The sequence below is a fragment of the Dichotomopilus funicola genome (assembly GCF_033296635.1).
Source record: "Dichotomopilus funicola strain CBS 141.50 unplaced genomic scaffold C8A04scaffold_74, whole genome shotgun sequence".
Taxonomy (NCBI): Eukaryota; Fungi; Ascomycota; class Sordariomycetes; order Sordariales; family Chaetomiaceae; genus Dichotomopilus; species Dichotomopilus funicola.
The window spans coordinates 1-20,040 of record NW_026944095.1 but is presented as its reverse complement, the minus strand read 5'-3'; the positions used below and the strand labels follow the sequence as shown (position 1 = coordinate 20,040).

The following is a 20,040-nucleotide window of genomic DNA, read 5'->3' as shown; positions in this document are numbered from 1 at the left end:
TATCATCAAGGTGGTATCACCTTGTCCTGTTTTGAACTGAACCGTGAATGCACCGGATTCGGAATCACGGACAGATTGCCATATCAAGAACCTCACTGAGGCGAGATTCAGGCGCCAAGACCAACCTAAGAACACAGCTCCGAACAACACCGAGTTGTTGCGCTGCAGCGACCCGACAGGGTGGTATTTTCGGTTCTAGAAATCTGCAATTAATCTGACACGGAATATTTTTGGATGCGGAAACGCAGCAAAGATACGGAATTCCTGTGGTCTTGACCTGCCGGAGAATGTCGAGATGTGGTCCAGGAACGCTGTCGGCTGTGATGCAGGTCGGTGGCATTGTAGCCCGCATTTGGGACAGTCGGAGTTGAGGCTGAGATTGACCAGGGGCTGGCATTGGTTTGTTATGTGATGACCTGAGTGAATGATGACAGGCAAACCCTAAATCGCGACAGAGTTATCGCTTGTTTTGCGAGGACAGTAAGAAATTGTGTCCGATGTATCAGCGATACGGAAAAAGAAAAAGGGTCATGGATGAAAATAGCAATTATAGATCCCGAGTATACAATAATTCCCAGGCAAATTTGAATTCAATGATGTTATCGATGAGTCGATTAATAATTATGTCCAAAAGGTGACTCCACGCTAGATTGAGTTTCCAATTGGATCAATACCTGAGCCTCCTCAAAAATACCGAGTAAACTTGAAATTGGACTCGTGCAAAATGTTGGTTCTCTGTGTTAATCGGATGTAAACAAGACTATGATTATTTCTCTCTTCCAAATGACCTGGTCGAGAAACGAGTTTCCATTCAGCGATTAATTATCTTCGGCACCGTAACCGTATGCAGCACAGGACAATTCGATACAAGTTGAAAGTAAAGCCGTAAGTATCGACGGAAGGGGCGCGGAGCTACTTAGATAGAAATCATATTAATTACTCGTGAATTCTGGTATATTTAGTAATTTCAAGCGTTTACTTTTGTAAGAAGAGAGCTTGTGATCCGTGAAGCGTGGAGTTGTGTTAGAAACCCACCTAGGTAACATGAGCGTATTGGTCTCAACGTCACGCACCATCCCGTAGAGTTATCGCGTAGATGACTGCTGTAACTTCAATATCAACCCTAATCTATACAAGAACAGACCACCGCCCATAGACCTGACCGTAAATAGTAAAACCTTTCCTCAACCTGACCCTTAAGAAACTACCCCAGCAACCGCATCCGATCCCTCTCAATCTTGGCCACCGACGCAGCACAGTCAATCGCAGCAGCAGCCAACAAATTCGAGTCCTGCTGGCACAGCATAAACCGCACGCCCAACGTATTGATCGCCCACTCATGCATCTCCCGATTATTGTAAATCCCTGCCAACCCCATCACCTTCCCCGCCCTCCGACACGCAGCACTCACCTTCTCCAGCGCCGCCCGAAACGACCGTGTCTCAAACTTCCCGGGGGCCCCCATATCCGTCGACAAATCCAAACAACCCACCAACAACACATCGACCCCCTCCACCGCCGCAATCGCATCAATATGCTCCACACTCGCCGCCTCCTCCACCATCACAATCACCGACGACGCACTCGCATTGCAAACCTCCACAATCCTCCCCACCGCCGTAACGCGCATGCCCAACGCCGGCTGCTGGCCCCACATCGAGCGGATCCCCAACGGCGGGAACTTGCACGTCTGCACCGCGGCGCGGGCGTCGGCCGCTGAATGGACGTGCGGGAACACGATGCCCATGGCGCCGCTGTCGAGGGCTTGTTGGACGAAGCCGACGCCGCATTGGTGGGGGACGCGGACGAAGGGGGTCAGGCCGGAGAGGAGGCCCGCGCAGGCGATGGCGCTGGCGTCGGCTAGGGAGAGGGTGGAGTGCTCGAGGTCGATGAAGAGGGCATCGAAGCCGGCGTTGGCGGCTAGTTGCACTATGAGGGGGTTGGCGACCATGCGGATGCCCATGGCCTGTAGTAGGGTTAGGAATGGGTGTTAGGGGGTACGGTGGATGAGAGACTACGGACCTTGCACAACCGGCCGGCGACGGCTTTCGTCAGGACATTGTTGTGGGTGGCCATGCTGCAGGAGAGGGTTTATAAAACCACGTGGGACAGACAATGTGGACAGAGACAAGGAGGATGTGGTAAGACACAGCAGATGTGTGGATATATAGCTGGGCACGCCCGTGGGATTGGAAATACCAGAACTAGGCAGGCATCGACCGCGTATAACACATGGCGTGGGCTAGGGACAACGTAATTGGGAAGAGAAAGTGAAAGACAAAAGGGGAAGGCCAGAGGTAAAGGGGTTATCTTGGGCTGCCTGTGCGTAAGAGGCTTTGCCTCTTCTGACGCAGTTAAGGGGGAACGAGAAAAGGAAGGCAGGGAGCGAGGGGTTAGCGGTAGTGGGACTCCATTCTAAGTTCAGCCGTGCGCCGAAGATCTCCGTATCGGCAGATGGTAGACGGCCGAGAGATGGTAACGGACGGAGAGGTCACGAAAGAAAATGAGAGGACTGAGAACTGCGAATGAGAAGTGGGAATGAGACTGGCAACTAATGGAACCGAAGTACTGACCATACTCGAAGAGTGGTAATGTGTTCACGACACAATCAAATCACACGATCGAGCAAGACGCGATGCACAAGAACGAGGTGACGGTTGTTTAGCCCAGTGAATGAAGTGAATGTGTTAACTACCCCTGGATCACAACCCTAACCCTGTTTACCCCGAAACACACCCAACCCTAACCCTTCCTGTCTACCACTATTCAGGGGCTATGAAAGAAGACTACAACAAGTAAATCAGCTTCTTCCCCGACACCTTCTTGGTGCGAATATCATCCAGCCCACCCAGCGCCCCCTCGAGCCCCGTCTCCCTCACCAGCTGCGGATGCACCCGCACCTTATTCCCATCCACCAACCGCTGCAGGGTCCGCGCCCAGGCCTCACAAAACACCCTCGCCTCAGGATTCCCCTTGCGTCCATGCGGCGCCGGCCACGCAATATCCTCGCCCACCATCTCCGGCCCCAGCACCCAATCGGGCTTGACCACGCCCCGTGACGCAGCCACCGCCTCACTGAACGGATCCAGCGAGACATACCTACCCCCGGATCGGCCCAGCGCAGCGTAGCACAGCCGGGTCGTCTCAGGGGTCGTGATGCAGTCCAGCGCATATTTCAGTCCGTTGCGCGTAGCAGCCCGGATATCCGCCGCGACCGTCGGCGAGGAATGGTCAAACACCTCGTCGGCGCCGTAGGACTTGGCCAGCTCAAAGTTGCGCGCCGACGCGGTCGCAATCACGCGGTAACCCGCCAGCTTGAGCAGTTGAATCGCCGATGTGCCCGTAGAACTCGACCCGCCGCTGACTAGCACGGTAGTCGCCTCCGGCTTGGGCGGGCCGCCACGCACCAACGCAGCAATCTCCGCGGGCGGCGGTACTTCAGTGTTCAACGGTTCCAGCCGGGGACCCGCAGGCAGCGCCATGGTATGGAACAACGCCCAGGCAACAGTATACCAAGCATTCCCCATCCCGGCACCCTCCGCAAATGACCAGTCATCCCTAATCTTGAGCACCACATGCGCCGGCGCAACGGTATGCTGCGCAAAAGCCCCAACCCGCGGACGCAAAGGATTCATACCCATGATCGCGCCGGAGAGCCGGTCACCTTCCTTGAAACCCCAGGTTTCGCGTGCGACGGGCCCAGCGGCGGTGACGACACCGGCGAATTCGCAGCCGAGGACGGCGCCGGGGGTGTGGAAGGCGCCCAGCATTTTGGTGTCGACTGGGTTGAGACCGATGGCTTTGACGTCGACGGCGACTTGGTCGGGTTCTAGGGGGGTGGGGGGCAAGGGGGCGGTCGTGGAGAGGATGATGTCGTCGTTGGGACCGCCGATGAGGGCCGTTTGGGTTGTTTTGGGGGGAGCCGCGGGGGCTGGGATGAGGGTTGTGGTGGTCATGATGTTTTTCTTGGGTTTTCTTTTTGGGTGATTTTGAAGAGGATGGTTTCTGGGAAGAAAATAGATGGACCTTTTTTGGGAGGGAAATAGATTGGGTAATTGGAGGATGGACAGTTGGGTCATCAGTTGATCACAGAGCTCACGCTCAAGTCTTGGTTTCTCTCACTTTGATATGCTTCATATGTCATATGTTTGATATCTTCCGATCGGGTTCTCATCCATGCTAAAATCAAGCATCACTCCGACCGAACCCAACGCCGGTCACCCGTTCCTTCGACTGAACTTTTCGGTCGTCAACTTTCATTCGGGTCGCGCTTTCGGCCGATTCCGGTTTTCCATTTCACCGTCCGGCTGTGTTACAATTCCGCTGCATCAACACCCGTGAATGCCAAGCCCTGCATACGCGTCGAAAGGGGGCCGAAAATATCCGAACTTGGCCGTTTGCAACTTTTGCAAATTTTGCAGCAGAGCGGTCGGTACGAACAGTCCCTGGGTTGCCGGAAGGACAATCGGATTTCATTTCATTTGGGATCTCGTTTGGTTGTCACTGCCTCGGCTGCTGGTTCCGAGACCCATCGGAATTGAGGTTACACTCTGGTCTGAGATTTGCCAACGGTTCGCAAGTCGGTCGACCAACTGGATGAATTCCGCAGTCCGCGGACCCTTCCCGCTCTGCTTCGTAACTCGTAAGGTGCTGGATATGCGACACTGAAGCATGCGGGACTGAGACATGCGAAGAGTCCCGATCTTGGTGAAGCCGGGCCCTCGTGGTTTGAATTTATGGGTTTTTGTTGGAGAACCACTGGAAATTAGATTAAGGTGTGATGATGTGATGAATAAGAGGTCATGTTATTGTTCAAAGTATGGATGGGTCTGGTTTATGGGCCGGTTTATGGGCTTAGGCAACGTTGCTATTGCCGTCAACCGCTGGAGATGTGCACTTGTGAACCAGAGTTCGGCCACGCGGGAGATGAACCGAGCCTCCGATAATTCTATGTTTGATTGCTAAGAATTCTAGCAACTTCCGCAGATGTCTGTGATTTCCTGATTCCTGCTGGATCTGTTGAGATTGATGTACGTCCCTGACCGTTCAACACTTTCACCGGGAGCGAATAAGGACGAAAATCAGTCGGAAATCTGTTAACTGCTTTGTTCCGCTCTTTATTCTCCTCCGATCCCTGATCCTGATCATGAGATGGATGTATCCAACTTAAACACCGACTTGACGTTGCGTTGATACCACAGCCGACGGTCACTCCCTCGGTCTTCGCCTGAGCAATATGCGGACGAGGAATGTGCGGACAGAAACCAGTACTATCTCCGCACCACGTGTACATTTGACCGCTCGCTATGTTGCTTCTTGTGCTGTTTCTCGAGCCGGTTACAACGTCGCTCGCAAGCTTGACCAAGCGTGACTGGCGGTGACGACTGATGAGATGCTGTACAGGCCACGCGGCCGCCCCGTCGGTTATGTCTTGGTTTCTGCTTGGTTGCTTTTTCTGCCTTTTGTTTGCTCGGTTGCTCGGTTTCTCGCTTGCTGTTGGGCCGTCTCTGAGATAATACTGCTGCCCAATACTCCACTAAGAATTCCGCAGGGACGTACTCGGAGCGAGACGGATCGACAGACATGCAGATTTGCTGTGACGCGCGTACGTATTCTTCTAATCCACGGGATGTCTCAGTCGTGCTCGGCAAGCTGCTCGTCGGTTGTGTCGTATCAGCATAGGTATCCATATCATATATGATCACCGTCTTGAGCACAATGCCACCGCCCGAAAACAATGCGGACGATGCATGAAAAAGCCGTTTTGTCCTAGCGGACCGCTACCACGGTAGCCACAACTCGCCGGCAGTCGACAGATCAACCGACCATCCAACGAATCCTTCCCGCCGAGACAACCCAACCCCTCACTTGACCGTTTCATGTGGATCCCGAAGCGCAGACATCAAGCATGATTCATCATATTTACAATCTCTATTTACATGTATCCTTCCTTCCTAATCTTATCCCCCTTTCTTGTCTCTACAAACAACTCACAACCCCATCTTCTCCCTCAACAACGCCTTCACCAACTTCACCCGTTCCCCCAACTCTCCCAACCCATCCTGCAACGCCCCCTGCTCCAACCCCCCAAGAACACCAAATCCCTCAACCCCCGACTCCGCAGACCCTCCCAGCCCCGAAGACCCCGACCCCGACCCACTAACCAAAGCAACAACCAACCCCCTAACCCTCTCCCCCCCACGTCCCAACTGAGCCTCGACCCCATGCAGCGCGGCAAGCAGCATACCCAGCGCGGCATGGATACGACTGACCTCGGGCGGGACGATGGGCGGGCTGCTGTGCGGGAGGAGGTCGGCTAGTCTCAGACGGTTTGATATCATTGTCATACTCACGCCCATGCTCATCGCTTTGGAGCCGGTGGGGGTTGTTGGGGCTTGGTGGGAGGGGGGGGAGTCTTGGTCTGGTGTGAGGGTTGGACTGTGAGAGTGGGCATGAGAATGGCCATGAGAGTGCGGAGACGGCAAGCGTTCAAGATGAGCATGCAAATGCGCCAGCACCAACGCATGCAGTCGCACAAGCAGGACATAACCCCCCAACACCAACAACACAGTCGATACATTCGGCCCTTGTCCCAGGCCGTCTCCCTTCTCACACCTGTCTGACCCGTTACAACACCCGGCTGATAATGAGGGGGCAACCCACACCTCCCCCGTGAGCGCGCCAAACTCCTGTGTCAGTCTTAAGACAGCCCCGATGGGATACCGGTCAAAGCTGCGGGCGTGGCTGATATCGTCGCTGCCCGGGCCGGGAGGGTCTAGCCAGCCGCCGTGCTCGAGCAGTTCGAGGCGCTGTTGCATTTCAGCGATCAGAGCTGGGAGACGGCGAGGGGCTGAAGGTGTTGAATCTACTGTTGTTGTTGTTGAGAGGGTGGTGGTTGGTAAAGGAGTGTCAGGGTTAGGGTTGGTGCTGCTGGTTTCGAGCAGAATGGATGATGACACTAGGGCCTGGGTGTAATCGGTTGGTGTTGAGCCCATGCTGAGTGAGGGTGCGCCGGAGGATGGAGTGGACATGTCTGTGCCGGTGGTGGTGGTTGTACCGAGCAGCTCTGGATCGAGACAGTACAGCTCGTCCATGGCTGATGATCCATGTTGGGTTCCTGAAAAAGGGTTCTCGTCTAGCCAGCCCCAGTCCATCATATTGCCGCTGGTGCTGGCGCTGGCACTGACTTGATATGGAGAATGGAGACCCTGATGGGAGAGACTTTGGCTGTCCACGTCCACGTCCATGCAGGTGGACGATGAACAGGGGAAGCCGCTTGAGCCAGCTGCGGCCGAGACAGATGTATCCCGCGACGGAAGACCAAAGTAGGCTGACCCTTCAGAATCACAGTCCATGAGAGTTTCCATGGGCGTGTCGAGGCCGAATGGCGGGTCGATGGTCGACAACGGGGGGGTCAGCACGCCGGTATCGAGGCTGGGGAACCGGCCATGACCATGGCTATGGCTGTGCGTGTGATGGACATGCTGGTGTTGATTCTGGTGCTGGTGCTGGTTCTGGGTATGAAGTTGAAGAGGCACCGACGTGGGTGCAGAAGCCCTTTTGACGTTTACTGCTGAAGGCGTTGTCGAACCAGTTGTGGCCGTGTTTGACTCTTTGTCCGCCTGCTGCTGCTGTTTTTTGGACTCGCTCGGCCGACTAGCACGTCGGCGTCGTCCAAAGACACACGGTACTTTAGCACGTACGCAGCGCTCGCACACCATGCGGCCGTCTGGCTCGACGGCTTGCACAGTGCATTTGAGTTTCTGCAGCCGGCAGCGGTCACACGACGAGCGGATCGACTGGAGGGGGGCGGATGTTTCTGTTTGGAACATGATGACGTTGGTGAAAATGTTGGTGAAAATGTTGGTGACAATGTATGTGGTGTCGTTGTTTGGTTGAAATCACGATGTTGACATAAGTGTGGAAGAGTTAAGTATAACTCGAGCTGATGTTGATGGAAAACGAAGGACAGCTAACGAATGCTTCGGTGAAACCATAGATCTCAGGCTCAATGTCAGCCAGGAGCAACTCAGAGCTGGCGATGCTCGGTATAATACCCTCTCGCGGTTATTATCTCGGCCACACCGACCATTCTATACAAGCCCGGGACTCACGCACACCCGCCAACATCCACACGCCACATCAGATCAGATACCCGCCGCACTCTCGCAATCCAGCTTAGCGTCGATCCGCTCCCACTCCACAGTCCACACGCCGCTTGCATACCTCCGGGCACACACAAACGAGGCCTCCATTCCGTGTCTAGCGCCCGCTGCAAACAACCTCTAACGAGTCTAACCTACCGGTCCCGGCCCAGCCCTCATCGCTTTCCCCTCGGTTCACCTGCAAGCCCAACGCCCCTCCGCCCAAAAAAGGGTCCCCCCCTTTTGCTCTTTACCCCCCCTCTTCCCCCCTCCCAAGCAGACATGCCTCGAAGTTGGCAGCGGGCTTGCACTGCAGCGGTGGGTGACAGCGGCTGCACCATCGGCTCAAAATTACACTCAGCTTACGCCGCAAACCTACGCCGACTCCCCCCTCTTCTTCCGGGTCATTCTCACGCCTCAAGTCCCCAACAAGGCTGTCAGATTTTGTGATTGTTCATCACTGTACACACCCTTTTACACCCTTCTTTTCCCGTCTGGGTTGTCAAAAATGCCGGCGCGAAAAGACGCCGTGCCTCCGTGGCGGCTTCTAGGGGGGTTTTAGTGTCTCTTGGCGCTTTGCCTTCCAAGAGCCGCTTGACGAGTCGTTTCTCTCGTTGCGGCAGGTCGGGTTTTATCTGATTTTTTCCAGATCGGTGGATTTGATCTTACGAGCGATACGCACGGGGTTTGGGGGCAATAACGATTCCGAAGTCGAGGTAATTATGGCCCATTGCAGAGATCAACAACCAAAAATACTCGGAAAATCAGATAAAACACCAAAATACTTGACGATGTGCGGGGACCCCGGGAAAATCGTCAATAACGATCAGACCACCAGCATGGGGGTCAAGTCAAGCCAAGAAGCCAAGCGGCTTGCGATTAGATGGTGGCAGTTTGTGGCGTTCGGAGCCTTTTGGGTAATTTTCTCAAAGCAGACGATGAACGCGCAAAACACCGAGATCAAATCAAGGGTCTGTCTTTTTTTCTGCAGAGAGGGACTGCAGCGAGGGACCACCAGCTCGCCTTGCACTGCACGTTGCCGAGAATCACATCATTTACTCAGGCAGTACTCAAGCAAATGCGGAATCCAGGACGAGACATACATGGGAAAAAGAGACATGCAGATAGACGAAACATGCAGATGGCATGTTGCGATCCTCTCGTCCGATCTCTGCCTGCGGGCCGCAAGCATGATTGCCAGCAGGGGACAGACAGATTACCAACACAAAACAAAAATGAAGCTATCTTGATCTCTTTTTTGGTGTTATTTTGCGTTGTCAACTCGGACACGGAACAACATTGCGCAGACTAAACGGTCAGAACGGACATAATGATGACGGCGCGGGCAGTTTCGTTCGGAGGAGAATGCGGAGGAGAAGAGGCTCTAACTTAGTGTGTAACCTTGAGACCGTGGCGTCAAGGGACGAAACGCCGAGCTAACATGGGCCGAGCCGACGTGGGGAGCAAGCCACAAACCACAAAACTGCAGGGCGGGACAACGGGACAGCGGGATATGCGAACTAACGAAGAACGAAGAAACCAACAAACGATGGAAAAACACCGGAAAAGGATCGAAGAGAATAAAGTGCTTGCTTGCTTTTGTGCATCCACCAGGGTCCCAGACAGGAAACAACATCAGCCAGGCTTATTTTGCCCTCCATCTTCATCCTCACCTCAGCATGCTGTGCGATGCTCTTGTTCCAAGCGAGCGAAAGAGACGACGTCCTCTTTTCTTCCGCCTGGGAGAGAACATCTCCGCGCAGCGTGGGCTGCGAAGCGTCACCCGGAGAATTGCGGAGGACCGGAGGTTGTTTTGGCTCGCAACCCACAAGCTGCAGTCCACTGATCAATCCACCGGAAGAACACGTCGAGAAGGCGAGACAGAAGGCGGGACAGAAGGCGGGACAGAACAACAGAGTGGGGGCAGCGGACAGCAATACGACGCTGGGACCGCCCGGTGTACAACCTCTCTCTCCTGAAATCACGACCCGCAGCATGCCGCTCGATTTGAGGACTGGACGGCGATGATGCGTCGCGCGGGGGTATTTCCGCCGCCGGTGAGAATGCAAATGCCATGTCGTGTCGCCGTGGCATGTCTGTTTGTATGTGAGGCGTTAACCACGACGTCAGGCTGTCAGCCAAAAGAGGAAGACGGTAAAAAGCAGTCAACGGAAAACCATCGAGGCGTCAAATCGGCTTAAGCCCCGGTCCGTTCCGCCATTCACAAAATGTGGCGTTTTGTTGACGACTTCAGGATTCCGACTCGACATCCATAGCAACCCACTTCGAGAAGCGTGAATCTCAGCCAAGATTCCCATCCTCCCCAGGACCCTGAACTGTTTCCCGGTAATCCCACCCTCTTTCTGCATCGCACACCGAACCTCAAAACGGCCCAAGGCCAGCGGAATGTTTTCCCCGGCTCTCTCTTTTTCACTCTCAAAAGACAGACATCGGGGTTCCTCGGACACGAGATTGATTGATAACGTTTGCATCGCAGAGTTTCAACCTGGGAAACATGCTTGAAAGCTGACCTCCCACCAATTCCCCCCAATCCCCCCGGAAGCCCCTGTTCAACGCCCAGAAAGCCAATCGGTTAGCGGATCGACACGGCGTTACTACCCTGTCAGCCCACAACCTCACCACCTGGCAGTGCTGGCACGTCTTGGCAATACCCAGCGTTTGTTCCAGACAATACCAAGAAATTCTGCCATCCACTTTGTCTGTAACTCGCGCCCTTGATCGCTTGATTGCGTACGTTGCTGAGCTTCGTTGTTGCTCAGGTGTTCTTGGCAGCTTTCGCCTCGTCCCGGGCATGTTCGCGGACATTGACGGGCAGAGCGACGGGCATATGGGTCGATCACCAGTCGTGTGGTATCCACGTGGTCAAGTCTCGTTCTCACGTTTATTCTTCATGGAAAGTAAGAAAATAGGGGAAAGAGTATCATCGCAGCAGGCCAGAGAGATCGACAGTCAGAACTATATGCAACTCCCTTGCCATCTGATTATGTGCAGAATATCATTCTGGGGCATTCTGCGTGCGTTCGGAGAGTATATTTCTCCACGCACGAGGTGCCACGAGTCAGAGGGGTTGTCGAAACGCGCTGCGACAGTGTCGCTCTGGCCATGTTGTCGCTGTGACCATAATGTGTAGTGCAGAGGTTGACAGCGGGTCGTTGGACGAGCGTTGCAGCACAGCGTCTGGGTGCGTCTCCCGGCGTACCCCCATTTTACTCGGGCGTCAGCGCCTTCAGGAACGTCGAATCATGTGGACAGATTCGTATATATGTTGAACGCAACCCACCGAACAGCATCTCCAACTCAGATCCCGTGTTTCTACCTCTCAACTCTCATCTTTCATCTGTCGCCATCACTTCACGTCAAAAAAAAACCTGCACTTTACACCTTTAAAAATGACAAAACAACAATTAGTTAATGCCGAAGCAGCTCGCTCCAGGCCGAACCCGAACTCCCCGCCCCTCCAGCTTCTTTTCTCCCAGATCATCCCGTCTTGGCTTCTTCCCGTCTCGTTGCTTGGCTTACTTGGCTTTCCCACCCCGATGCCTTGACCGGCCTGCAGGGCCATCAATCCGGTAAGCATAAACGACGCAAAAAAAAGCTTGGGACATTCCTGTTTTGCTATTTGCGAGCTTGCGTGTTCTGGGCACAATTCGTTCATTCTCGCTGGGGGGAAGGGCCGAGCACGTTTTGTGGGAGTGGTGATGAGCTCATGCGAAGGGTGCTTCATACAGGCTGGGCATTGTCTTGGGAGTTTCTTGGCGGGTAGGACGAACCAGTTTTTGTGGTCTTGGTTTTGATGGGATGAGAGAACATTCGAAAGAAATCTTCCGATCGGACCAAGAGAAGCCAAGAGTTTGCCCAGACCCGGTGTTTTGATCTCGGCTTATTTTTTTGGGGGAGATTTGTGAGTTGGAATTCCGAAGGTAATTTTAAGAGCGTAATATGAGGCAATAACATTGATACATTGGTGTTGATTGATATTGAGGATACTCCGTACTTACATGATTAGGGGAAATACGAATACACACTTAAAACTCCTTATTCAGCGGCTAGCATCACACCCATTCTACATTCACCTCGGTGTCCCCATGCGAGCTAAGGCCTTCTCGGAACTTTGTTTAGTGGGGACAGGGGAAAGCAGGAGGAGACCACGAGAAAGATGGGGTGAGATGCTATGTAACCAACCACAAACAGGAAAAAAAGTGACGATCTCGCCCTAATTCACCCAACGCACATGCGTCAACGCCTTGAAACCTGGCTCCTGTGTAACAAAACCAAACCACGAACTGCTCTCTCGCTGAAATTGTCCCGAGTCCCGAGTCCCGATACGAAAGTCGAACCCCGGATTCCACGCCGCAAAGACAGCCAAAGACAGACAACAAAGCCAGCTGCCAGTCCCGTAGGTCCTGGAACGAGAAAACAGAAAACGAATATTCCGACTAGAATGGCAAATCCCCGATCCCCTCCTTTCGCTAACCATCGGCAAATCCGTCACCACCATCAGATATGCTGTCCCACCCCAAGTACGGCCCGAAGGTGAAACTTGCTGCATGGTAACACACATGACAGATTGACAGAGAGACACAGCCTGCTGTCAACTTGTCCGATACACACCACACTGACACTAGACACGCCACTCGCGCTCGCAATGATATGGAAGTAGGGTTACACCAGATCGGGCCCTGCGCAAGGCTTGCTTTACACAAATTACCCCTCACTAATTTATTCATCCACTTGCTCTTCTCCTTTTCATACTTCCCCGCCCAGGCTGAGCCGGAATTAATAACTGCGCTACATCTGTGTTGTCGGTTTTCTCGCTGGCTGTTGATTCGACGGGTTATTGAGGGCGGAATTCTACAGTGGCTTACGCTTGGCGTGCAGCTGATTAGATGGGGCGTCCGAAGGGCCGTCTTCCAACGGGAGGAGAGGCAGATGCACTGATGCAGGTGTTATCGCCGAAGCTACGGCGGGACGGGAGGTTCCTTTGGTGGGTTGGACTGTATTTCTGATCTGGGAAAGACAGACGAGAGTTGAGTTATTGGGTGTTCAGTGCGAGAAATAGGGGAGAATCGTTTGATAATACAGGAGTAGGAGCGGTTAAGTTCGTTTGGTTGTGGTTAAAAAGATTCTTTGTCCAACACAACAAGATGACAGTATGCTCCAACGGTATCTAACGGTAACTCCGGCCTTCAACTTACATGGTGCTGTTAGTACAAACTCACGCTTGACCTTGAACCCTGCTTGGACCCTGGCCCTGAACCAGAATCCCGACCTGCCGTCCCCGGAGCCTACATCACCTCGGCGCATCCCCCACATTAGCCACATTAGCCACCCCTAAAGGAGGGAGGGTACCCGACAATGGGGTGAGGGGTGGCATTACAACAAAACCAGAGCGTAAGACGGCTGGTGCCGGACAAACAAAACCTGCCAGCCTGCTACAACAACACGTAAAAGACGACGGACAAAGCAACGGCCAAGCCCGAGAAGAAGTGAAAAGAAGGGGAAATGGAAGCAAGCCAAGAAGAGGCTCATGGAGTATGACATGGAGTTTAAACCATATAGAGCATGGGCTGAAGCCATGGAAACGACGTGCTGTGTTCGTTTGATGGGCTATATGTAACCGGCCGGCCCTTCGTCCGCCGATTGCCCCGTCGAATGCGCCGTGGTGAGACGAGTTCTGATGGGACTCCACGACGCTGCAACTCGGCGACTCAGCGACCTTTCTGCAGCTCTGCAACTCTGAGTCCGCCCGTCCCCGCCACGGATTCGTCACCGAAGAACGGCCCGAAAGACCCCGACCAACCATTGCCGCGCAGCCGGCTGCGAGCGAGGAAGAAGCCGGTGCAGTTGACGGTACACTTGACAGCTGGGAGCAGGTGGGACGGAGGGCAGTCCGCATGTCTCAGTTGGCAGGGCAATCTATTGTGGTTAGTTGGTTGGTCTATCGGGTAGTTCGAAGGGGTACAACGACATGGAGGGGTTCCCGCTAGAACCGGCGCTATCGTCGGCGGGGCCCACGTTTTGGGATACAAACGACTACGACTACGACTACATGGCCGTCAACTCAACAGCGTATACGACAGCTCAGATACACACGCAGGATCAGATCGACTCGGGGATGGCTTCACAGCAGCAGCACCAACAACCACAGCCACGAGACAGGCGACGGGAGAAACCGCAGCTGTCGTGCAACTACTGCAAGCGGCGCAAGTACGTACTAGTTACTCGGTTTCAGTGTTACCTGTTTCAGAAATATCGAATCAAGCATCATGATAGCCCAGTAGCTCATGAGATATTCCTTCAAATCCGGAGAAACGGACGACCTGCAAATTTCGATTTTCTGACTCTCTTAGAATCCGATGTGACCGTCAACTTCCCTGCGCCGTGTGCGTAGCGAAAGGACTGTCGCTATCATGCACCTACACAACCCGTCCACAACAACTGCCCCAGCAGCGGCCGAGTGCAATCAACGTCAGCGAACGACTCCAGCAGCTCGAGGAGATGGTGCGCTCGCTCATGCAACACCATCAGCAGAATGCCCAGGCTCCTCAAAACCAACATCAAAACCAACATCAAAATCAACAAATCCCACTTCAAGGACCTTTATCTCCTCACCTCCAATTCCAACACCAACTAGTCGCGCATATCCCCCAGACGCAAGTCCCACAGCTTCAACCCGTCCCGGAACTATGGCAAACCCACGCCCAAACCCCAACGGCATCGTCAGCTTCCCCAGGCCCAACTACCCACCTCCTCACACCAGCCTCTATATCCTCTCGGATAATCCCTCTTGACCAGCCCCTCGAGCAGCGATTCAACACGCCCATCACACCTTGCCCAGAACGCGTTCCCGACCCCAGTAATCCCAGGACCGTTGAACCCACAACCGATCTGAGGGACAGAGACAGAGATGCCGCGAATGTCACAGACAATGGAACAGGAAGTAACACCCACTCAGAACACGGCACGATGCGCACGCGCGATCATCCAAAGGGTTCAGCCAACTACTACGCCAGTAGTGTCCATTGGGCGGCCGTTCTCGACAGTATTTCGGAACTCATCGCATACTGCGAGGAGACTGCACCCGGGGAAGAAGAAGGACGGGATGAAGGGTCGTTGTCACCGTCTGTATCTGAGGGCCGTGAGTCGGGAGGCCAGGTCATAAGGGGGAGTTGGGGACGGGGAGAGACAGGGCTAGTAACGATGCAGGAAGACGTAGGAATAGGGACGGGAATGCCCGCGTTGCCGGGGCAACCTTTGGGGGGTCAACGTCAATATCAACATCACCAGCAGCGACACCAACCCCAGCAGCAACGTCAAGGGAGCATTCAACATGAACAAGAGCCGAGACAAGAATTTCCCGTGCCAAGGCTCCTATACGAGCCGGTGCGCGACACCAAGGCGGATATCCTGTCGTCGATGCCGGCGAGGCCGGTGGTGGATCGCATGGTGGCGCGGTATTTTGGGGCTTTGGGGACTGTGCCGGGTATTTTCTCTCTCTGTGTCTGTGTTGTGTTTTTGTGGAGGATGCAGGCTAATGACAGCAGCGATTTTACATACTGCTCAGTTCCTGCGCGAGGTATTCTTCCGCTCCTTCTCTCATTCCCTTTTTAAGTAGATATACTCACTAAGAAATCAGTACGAAACCTTCTGGCACTCCCCTCTTTCGGCCCCCCTCCCCTGGATAGGCCTCCTCTTCAGCGTCATCTGCCTGGCCGACCAACTGCACCCGCCCGGCCACACCCCCCGCGAAGAATCCGCCACGCGCGCCCGCGCCCACCATTTCCACGAGCGCATTGTCCACTGTCTCGTTCTCGGCCAATACACCAAAGGCGGCCGGTACGTGATCGAGACCATGATTAATTACTGCGCCAGTGAACTATGCAATAGCCGCGACGCGGATGTGGGACCCTGGCTACCGCTGGGGATTATGGTCCCGCTGGCGGTGAGTGGTGGGTATCATCGCGATCCGGATGGGTTTCCGGGGATTTCGGTGTTTGCGGGGGAGATGAGGAGGAGGGTGTGGGCGGCGGTGGTGCAGATGGATTTGCGGTTGTCGATTCAGATGGGACTGCCGCATTTGTTGAAGGCTACGCAGTGTAGTACGGCGGAACCGAGGAATTTGTTGGATGCGGATTTTGACGAGCATTCGGCTGTGCTGCCGGTGTCGAGGCCTGAGACGGAGGTTACGCCGGTGTTGTATTCGTTGGCGAAGAATCGGATTGATCGGGTGGCGGGGCCGGTGTCGGATTTGGTGGCTGATACTAGGGATCATCCGTATAGTGAGATTCTGGAGTTGGATCGGAGGCTAAGGGAGGCTGAGGCTTCGTTGCCACCTGCTTTTCGCTGGCAGGCTTTGGCTAGCCAAACTGACAACAAAAGCGGGAAAGAAAAGGAGTCACCGGGCAGTGGTGGTGGTCTCAAGACAGGCCCCGAAGTGCAGCTGTTTAGCTTGTGGCTACGTCTGGGCGTGCTGCGGCTGACGGTCTGGTTACATCGGAAGTACCTGGCACCAGCTTACAGCCAAGCACGCTATGAGTACTCCCGGGCCGCCTGCGTGCGAGCAGCAGTCAAAATCCTCGAGTTCCAACTACTGCTTGAGAACCGGTCTCACTCTCCCAGCGGCGATTCTTCGAGGCCCACTTCCTCCTCCAAGCCAGGCCCAGCAACAGCAACAACCACTACAGCCACCGCACCAGCACCGGAAACAAACACCCCCCAAATCAAACCCAAATCCGCCGAAGTCCGCTGGATGCGCTCCTCCCTCATCCAATCCACCTTTCTCCTCGGCATGAGCGTAGCCTGCTACTACCTACAACTCACCCGCACTGCCTTACCTCACATCCCGGCTCTCGATCTCAGCACCCTCGATCTGACCACCCTCAATCTCAACAACCACAATCACAACGGGCACAGCCATCCGGAAGACGACCGAACGCAAATTCGTGACCTACTACGGGATACCTACCCTTTGTGGGTGCGAGCCGGAGCAGAATCGCGGGATGCGAGGGAAGCTGCGGAGAGGTTGAGGGGGTTGCCTGATTTGCAGGGATTACTTGGGAGAGAAAAGGAGAAGTACACGGGCGGATCCGGACATTTGGGGGCGAGGGGGGAGAACAAGGAACGGGAGGCCAAAGAGAGGGAGCCGCATCAAGGGCAGGCTGTGTGGGAGTATTCGCAGACGGGTGAGTGAACGCGTTTCTTTCTTTCCCAGTCGAGGTGCGGGTTGGATTGGGTGGGTGTGTGATTGGTGTGTGTGATGCTGACAAAACAGAATACATCCTCCACGCTCCCGCGTCGTTTAGTTTGAATCTCGCCTGGGACGATGTCGCGTTTCCGTTTCAGGGGGGTGAGCCTATGGCGGAGTAGGCACTGAAGAGATGTTCGAATTCAACAAAAGAAAAGCTCGGCGCCTGGGGGAGCGTCTGACTATGGCACATATGAGTACGTTTGCGTGGACTGATATGAATACTGGACGATGACATACATAGTAGGGAGCGTTGAGAATGTATTGACTAGGACACAAAGAGTCAAAGTGAAATAAATGTAAGATACGCGGCACTTGGGATTTAGGCACAGACAGCGAGTATCAAGACATGTACTAGGGGGGATGTGGGGGTGGTTTACAGGTTAGCGTGGGACGTTGGAGCGTTGAATTATGTTCAGAATAATATGTGTTTGATATTCATGGATCAAGTAAAGTATGGCTGGAATCCACCAACTCCCAGTCAAACAAGGAGTACCGCACATCAGCGATTCTCTTCAGTGCGTTGGTCAGAAGTATTCACTGCTTGACCGGTGTACAAAAGGGGTAGCTAGTACAGAGATCATAGGTGTAACTATCCTAGCCTTGCCTGAACATGTTTCACTTGATAACGCGTAGGTCTGTCTCCTGAAGGATTCAGTCTTTACCCAGATCCCGCCTCGCATTCTTTAGTTTCTATCACTTCTATCACGCATCCCACAACCCCCCAACTTATGTGGTCAGCTTACCGCTTGGTCTAATGTGCTCAACCATTGTGCTTCACACCTTGACCAACTTCCGGACATCCTCCACATCCTTGACACCAGACACATACGCAAGCACGGATCCGGGGCCAACCACGGCACCAACTACCAGGCCAGACACCTTCAACCCGTCGGCTCCCGATCCGGCGGCCGGTCTGCCGTGCTCAGGTCAGCGCCGAGGCATGCTGTGTGACGACCGTCGGAGTCGGAGTTGAAGGTTGCGTTATCCACTTTTCAACCAAAAAGGCATGTCGAATATTATGCACAGGATGGGCTGTTGGCCATTGCAGAAGTATTATTTGTTAGATCCTCCGAGATAGATCCGCATTGTACCCCGGCTTAGCTCCGAACATATTGTCGGTACTTTTCGGTGTCACCTCAGAATTACAATTACATGTATGTATTCGCAATCACCTCGGACCCGATGCAACATTGCGGCTGGGCACTCCGCCGTAGGCCGAAGGACTCCGAGTCGCCGTTCTATCACATTATTGTCTCTCGATCAGCATGGAAGGGGGTGCTTAACCATTAAAAATGATTTGATGCCAAATAAAAACAAATACTTGGAGACAAACACTTTGACACACATCTGATCCTCCATTGGAGCTTTATCCAACCAAATCCCTCATGCCGTTACCCAATCCCCTTCCGTCTCTCCTCCGTCTGTTCAAGCCCCATCTCTCATCACCCTCCCCTACCACATCTGTTTCAGACCCCCCTTCAACCCTCCCTCCAATCCCTTCAAACCCCCCAGTCATGGCCACAGAAACCCCCACAACCTCCCATCTCACTCCCACATCCATCTCCCCCACTCCCCTCCCTTCAACCCCCTTCACCCCCCACGACGGCAACCTCTTCCCCAAATGGCCCACCCACCTCAGCCCCACAGCCGTCGAGACCTGGCTCTTCGACGGCATGGCCTCCGACGGCAGCGCAGCCTTCACAGCCTCCTTCTTCCGCGACGGCTCTCAAGCTCCCAACCCGTACCGCGTCGCTATCAACGCCCTCTGGGCGGATGGCACGGCTTGGTCGCAGCATTTGGTCACGCCGGAGTCGGTGGTGGAGGTGCATGAGGGGGGGAGGGTTACTGGTGTGTGGCGGACTACTGGCGAGAGTACTCCGGGTATTACCGCGTCGTTTGATGTGGCTGGTGACTTGTCCACCGCGACGGTGACGTTCAACGCGCCAGGGCGTATCACAGGGACGCTAACCCAGCGTTCGCGGGGGTATACCACCCTCCCAGCCACGGCCCGCGAAGCAGAAGTTGCTCCAGGCGCCTACTGGATGCGTCCCATCGCCGTAGCCGACATCGACGCCGACCTGACCCTGTTCATCAACGACCCGGCCTATCCACCTCCACCCCCTACCAAACCGGGCCAACCCCCTTCCCATCCTCCTGTGCCTACAATCCCTAAACAATTTCTCCTCACCTCTTCTTCTTCTCCATCCACCACCGACGTCACCACAGACACAGACGCCAACAACAAAGAAGAAAAAGGAACGTTCGGCGGCCTCGACCGCTCCTGGCTCCCCCTCGTCTGGACGCACGAATCAACCGACGCCCTCTTCATCCGCGCCCGCGCCGGGCCTTACGACATAGCACTCATGCGCCTCGTCGCCAAAGCCCACAAATACTACCAGCCCACCGTCTCTGCGGCTCTCTACCGCGATGGCCGCTTGATCTCCCGTGCTTTGCACGCTTTACCGTCTGATCGGAGGGATGATGCCACGACGGCGGATGCGGTGAGGACCGAGAGGGTTTATGAGGGCGGGGGGTTGAGGGGGGGGTTTAGGAATGGGAATGGGGGGGTTGTTGTTGATTTCAGGGGGAGTGGCGTAACACGAGAGGGGGGGAAAGGAGGGGAGGAGG

At 54.5% G+C, this 20,040-nt stretch overlaps 5 protein-coding genes across 5 annotated transcripts; 2 read left to right on the top strand and 3 right to left on the bottom strand.

Moving 5' to 3' along the window:
* Window positions 1-1,204: 1,204 nt before the first annotated feature.
* On the bottom strand, window positions 1,205-2,076 carry C8A04DRAFT_14783 (Pyruvate/Phosphoenolpyruvate kinase-like domain-containing protein; the record flags this gene model as incomplete). Its single annotated transcript, XM_062778233.1, has 2 exons — window positions 1,205-1,966; window positions 2,023-2,076. 2 exons carry the CDS (start codon window positions 2,074-2,076, stop codon window positions 1,205-1,207), a joined length of 816 nt encoding a protein of 271 aa, XP_062633965.1.
* Window positions 2,077-2,786: 710 nt separating this feature from the next.
* On the bottom strand, window positions 2,787-3,956 carry C8A04DRAFT_39748 (uncharacterized protein; the record flags this gene model as incomplete). The annotated part of the gene is made up of 1 exon (XM_062784700.1): window positions 2,787-3,956. The coding sequence occupies one exon, from the start codon at window positions 3,954-3,956 to the stop codon at window positions 2,787-2,789; it is 1,170 nt and encodes a 389-aa protein (XP_062633964.1).
* Window positions 3,957-5,990: 2,034 nt separating this feature from the next.
* On the bottom strand, window positions 5,991-7,832 carry C8A04DRAFT_14788 (uncharacterized protein; the record flags this gene model as incomplete). The annotated part of the gene is made up of 5 exons (XM_062778235.1): window positions 5,991-6,104; window positions 6,165-6,272; window positions 6,354-7,221; window positions 7,315-7,434; window positions 7,543-7,832. 5 exons carry the CDS (start codon window positions 7,830-7,832, stop codon window positions 5,991-5,993), a joined length of 1,500 nt encoding a protein of 499 aa, XP_062633963.1.
* A 6,846-nt stretch (window positions 7,833-14,678) lies between these two features.
* Window positions 14,679-17,355, top strand: C8A04DRAFT_14798 (uncharacterized protein; the record flags this gene model as incomplete). Its single annotated transcript, XM_062778238.1, has 5 exons — window positions 14,679-15,286; window positions 15,512-15,648; window positions 15,710-15,741; window positions 15,802-16,769; window positions 17,025-17,355. The coding sequence occupies 5 exons, from the start codon at window positions 14,679-14,681 to the stop codon at window positions 17,353-17,355; spliced, it is 2,076 nt and encodes a 691-aa protein (XP_062633962.1).
* A 1,571-nt stretch (window positions 17,356-18,926) lies between these two features.
* C8A04DRAFT_31844 (uncharacterized protein) lies at window positions 18,927-20,006 on the top strand (the record flags this gene model as incomplete). The annotated part of the gene is made up of 1 exon (XM_062781892.1): window positions 18,927-20,006. A coding segment is annotated over one exon (1,080 nt), but the record flags the coding sequence as incomplete, so codon positions are not given.
* Window positions 20,007-20,040: the final 34 nt, after the last annotated feature.